Below are 13,232 nucleotides of genomic sequence, written 5' to 3'. Positions count from 1 at the left end.
AAGACAATGCTTAAGAAGTTCTCTCTCTCTTGGAATGCTGACATGGACGGTGAGATAGAAAGGGGCTCAGCTAATGAAAGCGTGTGACTGTGCATAGGGTATATAGAGCCATTATGTGAGTCACATAGTTTGTATGCTATAACTTGTACATATGTAAATCTGTAAATAAACCCCTTTTATTTAACCCCTTTGAAACGACCTCAAGTGTCTGGTCATTAACATAGAAATAAGTTAACATAAGCTAGAGTACATTCTACATTTGGCACCCCAAGATAGCGTGTGGATAATTAGTAAATCCACATAGAACCCTATAACAGAGAGTTACTCTAGCGAATAGTTCCAGAGAACGTGGAAGACGAGGGTAAAGGACTTAGCGGAAAACTTGAACGTGGACCCTGGACACCAAGGAAGCATACGAAATGCGGTAAGTTGTTTTTTTTTTTTTTTTATATATATATATATATATATATATATATATATCAATGCATATCTGTATTTTGCTTGCAGTTTGTGAGGTTTGGTTGTATGTGACAAGGTAACTGCTAGGAAGATAGGTTGTTGAAAAGGTACATAGGTATGCTATAGGAAACAATAGGTTTCAGGAATTGTGTGGATTGAATATGAATGGTCTGTGAGAGGCAGCAAAAGCTTCATCTCCTGTTGTTGCTGTATTTGTGTATATAGTTTGGTCAGCCATTGTGAGTGTAGATCACATAATCTGAAGGCAGTTAGAAGTGAATGTGAGTGTTTTGCAAGGACAATAGCTTCTGTGTTGGTCATTGAATCGTATGTTTAGTGCAGTTTGGTGAAAATGGAGATTGCACAACATTTTGCCAGTAAATACGCCACGGTTGATGTGAATACATGTGCGAATGAATCCCTTGAGCAGCAGTTTGCGTCATTGGTTGGAAAATGTGAGAAATATAATAATGGATTGCAGCAGACATATTTTGGAAACAAAGTCCAGAAGATAAAGCTTGCAAATGAAATTTCGATTTTACTTAGGATGAGGGTCATATCAGAGCAGAGAGCGAGAGATTGGGCTGCAGACAGACAGCAAATCAGAAAGGACCTGGATAATTTTAAGGATAATTTGGTAGTTATGGCAGATTCATCGAGAGCCGATTTGCAGGAGTTGAAATTAGAGGCAGATGATTGGAAGGAAAGGAATAGTGAATTGGAGAAACAAATAGAACAGCACAAGGTCAAATGCGCCTCAAATGAAACCTTAATTCACTCACTCAATGATAAATTAACCCAGATGCAAGAGCTGGTTGCCTCTTTAAAAAGAGAACTGTTACATACCAACTCTTTGTTGATCCAGAAGGAAAATTACATCTTATCAATATGTGAACAAAAAGCAAAAACTTGTGAGTCTGCAAATGTCTGCACTATTACTGATGACAGTACCTGCAGTGGGGTACAACTAGCAGATGTGTCCAGCCCTACTGTGCTAACAATTCAGGACAAACTGCGCTTATGTCAGATTCTGGGCGATTTTGATTCCCTAGAATCGCCTGTGAGGTTGTCTAGTCAATTTGAGGCAGTGGTATGTCAGTACAGTCTAAATGATGAAGATGCATGTGCACTTTTACGGGCCTGGTTGCCGGGGCCCTTAGCCACTCGCATAGTTCTGGAAAATGGTGGTTGTGTAGCAGATGCAGGAGGTAGGAGACAGGAAGTACAGCGTGTATTGGGAAGTCGTGATGAAAGAGGCGTGCAAGCGTTGGCAAGCATGAGATTCATGAAAGGAATGGATCCTGTAATATTTTGTCATGAGTACATTTCACTGTATAGAGTGGTCCATAATTGCCAAGATGTATCAGCTGATGATGGGGAGTTGCTATATTCCATGGCAAATAAGTGTATGGTAAGCCACCCAGTTAAACTTGCTCTTAAAAATGCCATCACGTATCAACAATTTATTAATATACTGAGGGATTGTTGTGAGGAGGGCAATGAGGGAGAGACATCCAATGTATCTGTGGCATATAAAGGTACACAGAGAAACATTTTCCGATGTTATCGATGTCATAGATCTGGCCACATAAAACGATATTGCAGAAGCCACAAAGTTAAGAATAGACACACCAGCAATATCTCCAATTGTGTAAGCACCGTCTCCCCTCACGATCATGAAAAACATGAGAACATTGATGCATTTCAGGGCCCAGATAAGCTGGAAACTGGAAACGGAAATCATGGCCAGCAAGCGAAACCTAAACAATATTCTAGTTTTGCATACGGTGCCAGTGCACAGCAAGGACATTGGCCAAACATTCCAATTTATGCCCCGCTAGCCAGTATGCCATATTGGCTAATCTGTAATTTGTCAAACATTGCAATTCCTTTTTTCTTGGGATATATGGCAGAGTGTTCAAAAATTAATGTGTAATAATGTGTGGCAAATAGAATACACTCTGTTGTCTCAACAGGTTTGCAGTATAGGGGTAGACTAACAGATTGTGAAGTAACAATGGTGTCTTAATGTGAGGATATTAACAAAGTATGTTTTGTTTTTCAGATATCTCTGAAAGGAAATGTATGTGGTTAAAAAGTCAAGCCATCTAACATTTGATTATGTTGTATTCATGTATTGTGTGTTTCTGTCTCTCCCTTTTAGCCAAGGGCGTCTACATGGAATTTGGCTAGGATCAGGGTGCACCCATTCTAAATTATAGAGGTTAACAATTAGTCTGCAGAAAATACCATGAGCTCATGAGTTAAAATCCTAATTGTTTGCAAACAATTAAACAATAGAAGGTTTAATGAGTGAAACTGAAGTAAAGGTGGTTAACAGTTAACTTGTACTGTATTGTGGTTGTTTCTTGTATTTCTTGTTTCTATTGACACAGATGGCCCAGTGCTGAAGACAATGAACTCCAAAGGATATCAGCATCTCTGTGTCAATGTACTAATTGTACAGACCTGTGTGTAACTAACTTATGTGTGTGTCCTGAAATAGGCCTGTTTCTGTGGGTTTGTTTGTTGGTTTGATTAGGAACAACCAAAGGGTTGTAACTTTTTTTTTTACTCTCCCTGTTCAGTTTTTGGAATAAGTTTGTTTTCGCAATACATTTTTGTTTTTGTGGGGATTTTTGTTGCTTCCCCATACACCATTTTTTATTTTTGTTTAGATTTTTTTTCTCTTTTGTGGTTTTTTCTTTTTACATAGAAGTATTGATAAGTGGTACCTGTGCTTTGAGGTACCAAAGGGGGATATATACAAGATATGGAAGGCAAGAGTAAACACAGCTATGAATGCTGTTTGCCTATTTATATATTCATAAAGAGTAATCAAATGTAATTGTACTGGTACGAGTAAACATCTTAAGTTTCTAATTTGATCTACAAGCGAAGGAAAGTAATGGTAAGGGTTGCCAATACACTCATCGATTGTCTCAGTTATGTCCTTGCAGATTCAGCTGCTAGGAATCGATTCCCCAAATGTCAGATCAATTTTGGCGATTGAATAAATCGATCGGACAGGTTGGAAAGTTAAAAACAATCAGGAGCAACAACTTTGGCAAATTAATGGCCAATAACCTTGCACTGCATTGGGCAACTCTGCAATACGATCGATTAGTAATAGATTCCAGGCTGGAATCTATTGGGAATTGATGTGCAGTGGTTGGTAGGAATCGAGTTATTCTGAATCGATTATTTTCCTAAAGGAATTGATCGTTTTGGAACATTGGATGGAAATCTGTAGGTGTATGGCCAACTGACAGCATTATTTAAGATGAAAGATTTTGTTCTCTTGTAGGACGTAGTGTCATATGTTATATTTTCCTGAGAGCTCTTGCACACTACATGCAATTCCGATTGGCAATTTTGGACGCGATTTTACGTGCGATTGTGAGTTGCAATTTTGAGTCGGTACTGCATGCTGAGTTTTTTCTTATGCGTTTTTCTGCGTATGTCGACAGTGCCCAGTGAAAATCGGAATTGCAAATCAGATTGGCAGTGTGCAGGGGGCCGCAGAGATATTAACATGCAGCAGTAGTGGAGATATTCATTTTCTTTTATTGGGATTTATAAGGAAAGGGGGATGGTTTCTACACTAAAATGCCTTCCCAAAAAGTCCTCTCCCAGGTTGGAGGGCTACAGAGAGTATTCTCATTGTTATGTAAAGGGTGGTATAGATTCATTGACACAGGTAAATTGTAGAAGGACTCATCAAAGGAAGTGAATGGGTATTTGGCCCACAGGGATGGGGGAAGTCTACAACCAAAAAGAACATATGCAAATTCACACAGTTGAATGGTTAACAAGAGTAGCCAGAGCTTCAAAGAAGCCCCTGGAAATGACCACCAACAATGGTTTATTATTAAATAGCTGGGCATCACCATCCATTCTTGTTTTGTTAGAAGATAAATGTAACTTTGAAGGTGGATAAGCCTGAACAGCAGGCGTATTCTTTGTGTGTAAAACCTTTATCCAGTTAATTTAATAATCAGGCCCACCCTTTCAGTATACAGTAGGGGTGGGTAACCTCTGGTAATTTAATGTCTGGACACCAATGATATAGAATCAAGGTACTGATAATTGATTAGAAGTTAAGCTTTTTTGTTTCATCTATATATATTTTGTGCCCAATCCACTAAGTACAAGACAATGTAGGTAATGTAATGTAAATGTGTTTTGCAGCAAGATTAGTCGAGTACTGACTTAATTACATGAATACCGCATGACCTACAATGGTACAATAAATAGTTTTCTTCTATTATATTTTCATGTGCACAACCTACCTACACAAACAAACGCATTGAGATATATATTTGGTTGCAATGGATAATCCATGGGTATGATGTGTCTTTGTCATAAAGGTATAAATTGATGGCAATAAACTTGCAGAACAAACTAAGGTTCACATGATAAGATATTGCGATCTGATAAATCCAGGTGATACATATATGGTATGATGCTGGATATTCACCCTTACAATTAATGTCATGTCAATGTACCGATTAGGTGTGAGTGGGAATGAATGTTGGGTTCCTGGTCATTGGCCCCTGCATAGCGAGGATGGTCTGTCCACAGGAGAAATGATTCCCAATAACCTTGGACTGTGTCACACTGCCGGGGGTAACTGTTATTTGATACAGCCCAGCAGTGGCTTGCGTCCAGCAAGAACTGTTTTGCGACTCAATGTAGCTGTGCTGAGCATACAGAAGCTATCCGCTGAAGGGCACATGTTCCGGATCCCAGCCATGAGGGTGTGTCCATTAGGCACAACAGGAGGGAATGTTGTATTTTATCGGTATAAACTGTATTTCCATGTGTGCCTTAATGGAAAAGTATGTCTGGACATTTATGTTGCTATGAGAGATTTACAGTGAATCTAGTTGATCAGCTGGGGCCTTGCGCAAAGCCTGTGTTTCATAAATGACTGTTTACAACTACACACATCTGCATGTGAGTAAATAACACAGCAAAGACAATGGCCTCTGACACTGACCCCAGCCCCCACAAATGGCCATTGAGGAGAAAGCTGAGAGGAAGCTGGTTTGTCTGGTTTGGTCAACAATGGTCCATGGGACTAGCTACAACAAGTTCCTTCCCCCCCAGCTGCTAAGGGCAGGAACTATTGATGATGTATAACACAGAGGAGGAGTCTTTTATGCCTGTGGTATCCAGATGTAAGACAATGCTTAAGAAGTTCTCTCTCTCTTGGAATGCTGACATGGACGGTGAGATAGAAAGGGGCTCAGCTAATGAAAGCGTGTGACTGTGCATAGGGTATATAGAGCCATTATGTGAGTCACATAGTTTGTATGCTATAACTTGTACATATGTAAATCTGTAAATAAACCCCTTTTATTTAACCCCTTTGAAACGACCTCAAGTGTCTGGTCATTAACATAGAAATAAGTTAACATAAGCTAGAGTACATTCTACAGTGCCTAATACAAGAGGTCCCTAATTAGTTGATCTCCCTCGAAGATAGTTTATTATATTCTTTTTTGGCAGAGTACTTTGGCTAATCCAATTGGCTAAAAGTAAATCACATTTTAGCCAATAGGATTGTAAGCCGGCCCACCATGGCAAGGTAGACTCTTAGGGTGGGTTGGGGAAGGGAGTGTGAGAGGTATTGGGGATGGCGGTTTTGAAGAGGGATAAGGGGGATAGGTGGTCATCATGGGTACCATTCTACAACCCCAAGTGAAAAGTCGGGAAACACGATGACCACCTGATAAATAATTGTGAACCATCTGGTTCCCTTTAGGCCTGGTTCAACATTAGGATCGCAGAAGGCAAACCGCAATCGCCTATGGAGTGTAATTGCATTTTTACCAAGCAATTGTGGCTCCATGTTGCAGTGATTACGGTTTTCGAGTCTCATTCCACAGAATGAGAACGGCACTCTAACTGCCACTGAAATGTTGCACGCAGTGCACCTTTGCGATATAAGCACACTTCAGGCACTGCAAGGATTTACCACAATGCTTTGCTGAATACCGGCTATCAGCAAAGAGCAGAAACGCTCCCCACCAAAAGCACACCAAGTGTGTACTGGCCCTTGAGAGAATTTGATTGGAGCCTAATACAAGAAGTCCCTAATTAGTTGATCTCCCTCTAAGATAGTTTATTATATTCTTTTTTGGCAGAGTACTTTGGCTAATCCAATTGGCTAAAAGTAAATCACATATTGGCCAATGGGATTGTAAGCCGGCCCACCATGGCAAGGTAGACTCTTAGGGCGGGTTGGGGGAAGGGAGTGTGAGAGGTATTGGGGATGGCGGTTTTGAAGAGGGATAAGGGGGATAGGTGGTCATCATGGGTACCACTCTTACACCCCCAAGTGAAAAGTCTGGAAACACGATGACCACCTGATAAATAATTGGGATCTATCTGGTTCCCTTTAGGACTGGTTCAACATTGGGATCTCAGAAGGCAAATCGCAATCGCCTATGGAGTGAGATTGCATTTTTACCAAGCAATTGTGGCTCCATGTTGCAGTGATCACGTTTTTCGAGTCTCATTCCACAGAATGAGAACGGCACTCTAACTGCCACTGAAATGTTGCACGCAGTGCACCTTTGCGATATATATGCACACTTCAGGCACTGCAAGGATTTACCACAGTATTTTGCTGAATACCGGCTATCAGCAGAGAGCAGAAACGCTCTCCACCAATAGCACACCAAGTGTGAACTGGCCCTTGAGAGAATTTGATTGGTGCCTAATACAACAGGTCCCTAATTAGTTCATCTCCCTCTAAGATAGATAATTATTTTCTTTTTTGGTTTTGGTGAGGGAAAAAATAAATAGGTGGTCATCATGGTTACCACTCTCACACCCCCAAGTGAAAAGTCTGGAAACACGATGACCACCTGATAAATAATTGGGAACCATATGGTTCCCTTTAGGCCTGGTTCAACATTGGGTTTGCAGAAGGCAAAGCGCAATCACCTATGGAGTGTGATTGCATTTTTACCAAGCAATTGAGGCTCCATGTTGCAGTGATTACGTTTTTCGAGTCTCATTTCACAGAATGAGAACGGCACTCTAACTGCCACTGAAATGTTGCACGCAGTGCACCTTTGCGATATATATGCACACTTCAGGCACTGCAAGGATTTACCACAGTATTTTGCTGAATGCCGGCTATCAGCAGAGAGCAGAAACGCTCTCCACCAATAGCACACCAAGTGTGAACTGGTCCTTGAGAGAACTTGATTGGTGCCTAATACAACAGGTCCCTAATTAGTTGATCTCCCTCTAAGATAGTTAATTATATTCTTTTTTGGCAGAGTACTTTGGCTAATCCAATTGGCTAAAAGTAAATCACATATTGGACAATAGGATTGTAAGCCGGCCCACCATGGCAAGGTAGACTCTTAGGGCGGGTTGGGGAAGGGAGTGTGAGAGGTATTGGGGATGGCGGTTTTGAAGAGGGATAAGGGGGATAGGTGGTCATCATGGGTACCATTCTACAACCCCAAGTGAAAAGTCTGGAAACACGATGACCACCTGATAAATAATTGGGAACCATCTGGTTCCCTTTAGGCCTGGTTCAACATTAGGATCGCAGAAGGAAAACCGCAATCGCCTATGGAGTGTAATTGCATTTTTACCAAGCAATTGTGGCTCCATGTTGCAGTGATTACAGTTTTCGAGTCTCATTCCACAGAATGAGAACGGCACTCTAACTGCCACTGAAATGTTGCACGCAGTGCACCTTTGCGATATAAGCACACTTCAGGCACTGCAAGGATTTACCACAGTGCTTTGCTGAATACCGGCTATCAGCAAAGAGCAGAAACGCTCCCCACCAAAAGCACACCAAGTGTGTACTGGCCCTTGAGAGAATTTGATTGGAGCCTAATACAAGAAGTCCCTAATTAGTTGATCTCCCTCTAAGATAGTTTATTATATTCTTTTTTGGCAGAGTACTTTGGCTAATCCAATTGGCTAAAAGTAAATCACATATTGGCCAATGGGATTGTAAGCCGGCCCACCATGGCAAGGTAGACTCTTAGGGCGGGTTGGGGGAAGGGAGTGTGAGAGGTATTGGGGATGGCGGTTTTGAAGAGGGATAAGGGGGATAGGTGGTCATCATGGGTACCACTCTTACACCCCCAAGTGAAAAGTCTGGAAACACGATGACCACCTGATAAATAATTGGGATCCATCTGGTTCCCTTTAGGACTGGTTCAACATTGGGATCTCAGAAGGCAAATCGCAATCGCCTATGGAGTGAGATTGCATTTTTACCAAGCAATTGTGGCTCCATGTTGCAGTGATTACGTTTTTCGAGTCTCATTCCACAGAATGAGAACGGCACTCTAACTGCCACTGAAATGTTGCACGCAGTGCACCTTTGCGATATATATGCACACTTCAGGCACTGCAAGGATTTACCACAGTATTTTGCTGAATACCGGCTATCAGCAGAGAGCAGAAACGCTCTCCACCAATAGCACACCAAGTGTGAACTGGCCCTTGAGAGAATTTGATTGGTGCCTAATACAACAGGTCCCTAATTAGTTCATCTCCCTCTAAGATAGTTAATTATATTCTTTTTTGGTTTTGGTGAGGGAAAAAATAAATAGGTGGTCATCATGGTTACCACTCTCACACCCCCAAGTGAAAAGTCTGGAAACACGATGACCACCTGATAAATAATTGGGAACCATATGGTTCCCTTTAGGCCTGGTTCAACATTGGGTTTGCAGAAGGCAAAGCGCAATCACCTATGGAGTGTGATTGCATTTTTACCAAGCAATTGAGGCTCCATGTTGCAGTGATTACGTTTTTCGAGTCTCATTCCACAGAATGAGAACGGCACTCTAACTGCCACTGAAATGTTGCACGCAGTGCACCTTTGCGATATATATGCACACTTCAGGCACTGCAAGGATTTACCACAGTATTTTTCTGAATGCAGGCTATCAGCAGAGAGCAGAAACGCTCTCCACCAATAGCACACCAAGTGTGAACTGGTCCTTGAGAGAACTTGATTGGTGCCTAATACAAGAGGTCCCTAATTAGTTGATCTCCCTCTAAGATAGTTAATTATATTCTTTTTTGGCAGAGTACTTTGGCTAATCCAATTGGCTAAAAGTAAATCACATTTTAGCCAATAGGATTGTAAGTCGGCCCACCATGGCAAGGTAGACTCTTAGGGTGGGTTGGGGAAGGGAGTGTGAGAGGTATTGGGGATGGCAGTTTTGAAGAGGGATAAGGGGGATAGGTGGTCATCATGGGTACCATTCTACAACCCCAAGTGAAAAGTCGGGAAACACGATGACCACCTGATAAATAATTGTGAACCATCTGGTTCCCTTTAGGCCTGGTTCAACATTAGGATCGCAGAAGGCAAACCGCAATCGCCTATGGAGTGTAATTGCATTTTTACCAAGCAATTGTGGCTCCATGTTGCAGTGATTACGGTTTTCGAGTCTCATTCCACAGAATGAGAACGGCACTCTAACTGCCACTGAAATGTTGCACGCAGTGCACCTTTGCGATATAAGCACACTTCAGGCACTGCAAGGATTTACCACAGTGCTTTGCTGAATACCGGCTATCAGCAAAGAGCAGAAACGCTCCCCACCAAAAGCACACCAAGTGTGTACTGGCCCTTGAGAGAATTTGATTGGAGCCTAATACAAGAAGTCCCTAATTAGTTGATCTCCCTCTAAGATAGTTTATTATATTCTTTTTTGGCAGAGTACTTTGGCTAATCCAATTGGCTAAAAGTAAATCACATATTGGCCAATGGGATTGTAAGCCGGCCCACCATGGCAAGGTAGACTCTTAGGGCGGGTTGGGGGAAGGGAGTGTGAGAGGTATTGGGGATGGCGGTTTTGAAGAGGGATAAGGGGGATAGGTGGTCATCATGGGTACCACTCTTACACCCCCAAGTGAAAAGTCTGGAAACACGATGACCACCTGATAAATAATTGGGAACCATATGGTTCCCTTTAGGCCTGGTTCAACATTGGGTTTGCAGAAGGCAAAGCGCAATCACCTATGGAGTGTGATTGCATTTTTACCAAGCAATTGTGGCTGCATGTTGCAGTGATTACATTTTTCGATTCTCATTCCACAGAATGAGAACTGCACTCTAACTGCCACTGAAATGTTGGACGCAGTGCACCTTTGCGATATAAGCACACTTCAGGCACTGCAAGGATTTACCCCAGTGCTTTGCTGAATACCGGCTGTCAGCAAAGAGCAGAAACGCTCCCCACCAAAAGCACACCAAGTGTGAACTGGCCCTTGAGAGAATTTGATTGGTGATTACAAATTGTTGCAACCTGCAGTGTAGAACTCAGGGGCATATTTAAAATGATTCAAATATACCCCCAAGTTCTACTTATGGCCTCCTCCACCCCACAGCCATACCAATCCTCACCAAAAAGTTACAAAGCACAGAAGCGCAAACAAAACAAAAAAGATGCAGGCCGAGAATCGTAATTCTGGAAAATACCAATTGCACTAGCAAAAACCCGGCAATGCAATTTACATGTTCATGGCCTTGCTGTTGCTATTGGCAAAATGGGTACGATACACTTTTTGAATATAAACATGCCTAATACAAGAGGTCCCTAATTAGTTGATCTCCCTCTAAGATGGTTTATTATTTTCTTTTTTGGCAGAGTACTTTGGCTAATCCAATTGGCTAAAAGTAAATCACATTTTGGCCAATAGGATTGTAAGCCGGCCCACCATGGCAAGGTAGACTCTTTGGGCAGGTTGGGGGAATGGAGTGTGAGAGGTATTGGGGATGGCGGTTTTGAAGAGGGATAAGGGGGATAGGTGGTCATCATGGGTACCGCTCTTACACCCCCAAGTGAAAAGTCTGGAAACACGATGACCACCTGATAAATAATTGGGATCCATCTGGTTCCCTTTAGGCCTGGCTCAACATTGGGATCGCAGAAGGCAAATCGCAATCGCCTATGGAGTGTGATTGCATTTTTACCAAGCAATTGTGGCTCCATGTTGCAGTGATTACTTTTCTCGAGTCTCATTCCACAGAATGAGAACGGCACTCTAACTGCCACTGAAATGTTGCACGCAGTGCACGTTTGAGATATAAGCACACTTCAGGCACTGCAAGGATTTACCACAGTGCTTTGCTGAATACCGGCTATCAGCAGAGAGCAGAAACGCTCTCCACCAATAGCACACCAAGTGTAAACTGGCCCTTGAGAGAATTTGATTGGTGCCTAATACAAGAGGTCCCTAATTAGTTGATCTCCCTCTAAGATAGTTAATTATATTCTTTTTTGGCAGAGTACTTTGGCTAATCCAATTGGCGAAAAGTAAATCACATTTTGGCCAATAGGATTGTAAGCCGGCCCACCATGGCAAGGTAGACTCTTAGGGTGGGTTGGGGGAAGGGAGTGTGAGAGGTATTGGGGATGGCGGTTTTGAAGAGGGATAAGGGGGATAGGTGGTCATCATGAGTACCATTCTACAACCCCAAGTGAAAAGTCTGGAAACACGATGACCACCTGATAAATAATTGGGAACCATCTGGTTCCCTTTAGGCCTGGTTCAACATTGGGATCGCAGAAGGCAAACCACAATCGCCTATGGAGTGTGATTGCATTTTTACCAAGCAATTGTGGCTCCATGTTGCAGTGATTACGGTTTTCGAGTCTCATTCCACAGAATGAAAACGGCACTCTAACTGCCACTGAAATGTTGCACGCAGTGCACCTTTGCGATATAAGCACACTTCAGGCACTGCAAGGATTTACCACAGTGCTTTGCTGAATACCGGCTATCAGCAAAGAGCAGAAACGCTCCCCACCAAAAGCACACCAAGTGTGTACTGGCCCTTGAGAGAATTTGATTGGAGCCTAATACAAGAAGTCCCTAATTAGTTGATCTCCCTCTAAGATAGTTTATTATATTCTTTTTTGGCAGAGTACTTTGGCTAATCCAATTGGCTAAAAGTAAATCACATATTGGCCAATAGGATTGTAAGCCGGCCCACCATGGCAAGGTAGACTCTTAGGGCGGGTTGCGGGAAGGGAGTGTGAGAGGTATTGGGGATGGTTGTTTTGTAGAGGGATAAGGGGGATAGGTGGTCATCATGGGTACCACTCTTACACCCCCAAGTGAAAAGTCTGGAAACACGATGACCACCTGATAAATAATTGGGATCCATCTGGTTCCCTTTAGGCCTGGTTCAACATTGGGATCTCAGAAGGCAAATCGCAATCGCCTATGGAGTGAGATTGCATTTTTACCAAGCAATTGTGGCTCCATGTTGCAGTGATTACGTTTTTCGAGTCTCATTCCACAGAATGAGAACGGCACTCTAACTGCCACTGAAATGTTGCACGCAGTGCACCTTTGCGATATATATGCACACTTCAGGCACTGCAAGGATTTACCACAGTATATTGCTGAATACCGGCTATCAGCAGAGAGCAGAAACGCTCTCCACCAATAGCACACCAAGTGTGAACTGGTCCTTGAGAGAATTTGATTGGTGCCTAATACAACAGGTCCCTAATTAGTTCATCTCCCTCTAAGATAGTTAATTATATTATTTTTAGGCAGAGTACTTTGGCTAATCCAATTGGCTAAAAGTAAATCACATATTGGCCAATAGAATTGTAAGCCGGCCCACCATGGCAAGGTAGACTTTTAGGGCGGGTTGGAGGAAGGGAGTGTGAGAGGTATTGGGGATGGCGGTTTTGGTGAGGGAAAAAATAAATAGGTGGTCATCATGGTTACCACTCTCACACCCCCAAGTGAAA

At 42.4% G+C, this 13,232-nt stretch overlaps 1 protein-coding gene across 1 annotated transcript; it reads left to right on the top strand.

Moving 5' to 3' along the window:
- Window positions 1-811: 811 nt before the first annotated feature.
- LOC137571804 (posterior protein-like) lies at window positions 812-2,652 on the top strand. Its single transcript, XM_068281504.1, has 3 exons — window positions 812-2,303; window positions 2,525-2,542; window positions 2,624-2,652. The coding sequence occupies exons 1-3, from the start codon at window positions 812-814 to the stop codon at window positions 2,650-2,652; spliced, it is 1,539 nt and encodes a 512-aa protein (XP_068137605.1).
- Window positions 2,653-13,232: the final 10,580 nt, after the last annotated feature.

This window comes from Hyperolius riggenbachi, chromosome 1 (genome assembly GCF_040937935.1).
Source record: "Hyperolius riggenbachi isolate aHypRig1 chromosome 1, aHypRig1.pri, whole genome shotgun sequence".
NCBI classification, from domain to species: Eukaryota; Metazoa; Chordata; class Amphibia; order Anura; family Hyperoliidae; genus Hyperolius; species Hyperolius riggenbachi.
The sequence above is the reverse complement of the archived record's forward strand: the minus strand, read 5'-3'. Positions and strand labels throughout refer to the sequence as shown.

Excerpts from the sequence above, each read along its gene's own strand:
- LOC137571804 (XM_068281504.1), top strand. The coding sequence starts at position 812 with ATGGAGATTGCACAACATTTTGCCAGTAAATACGCCACGGTTGATGTG.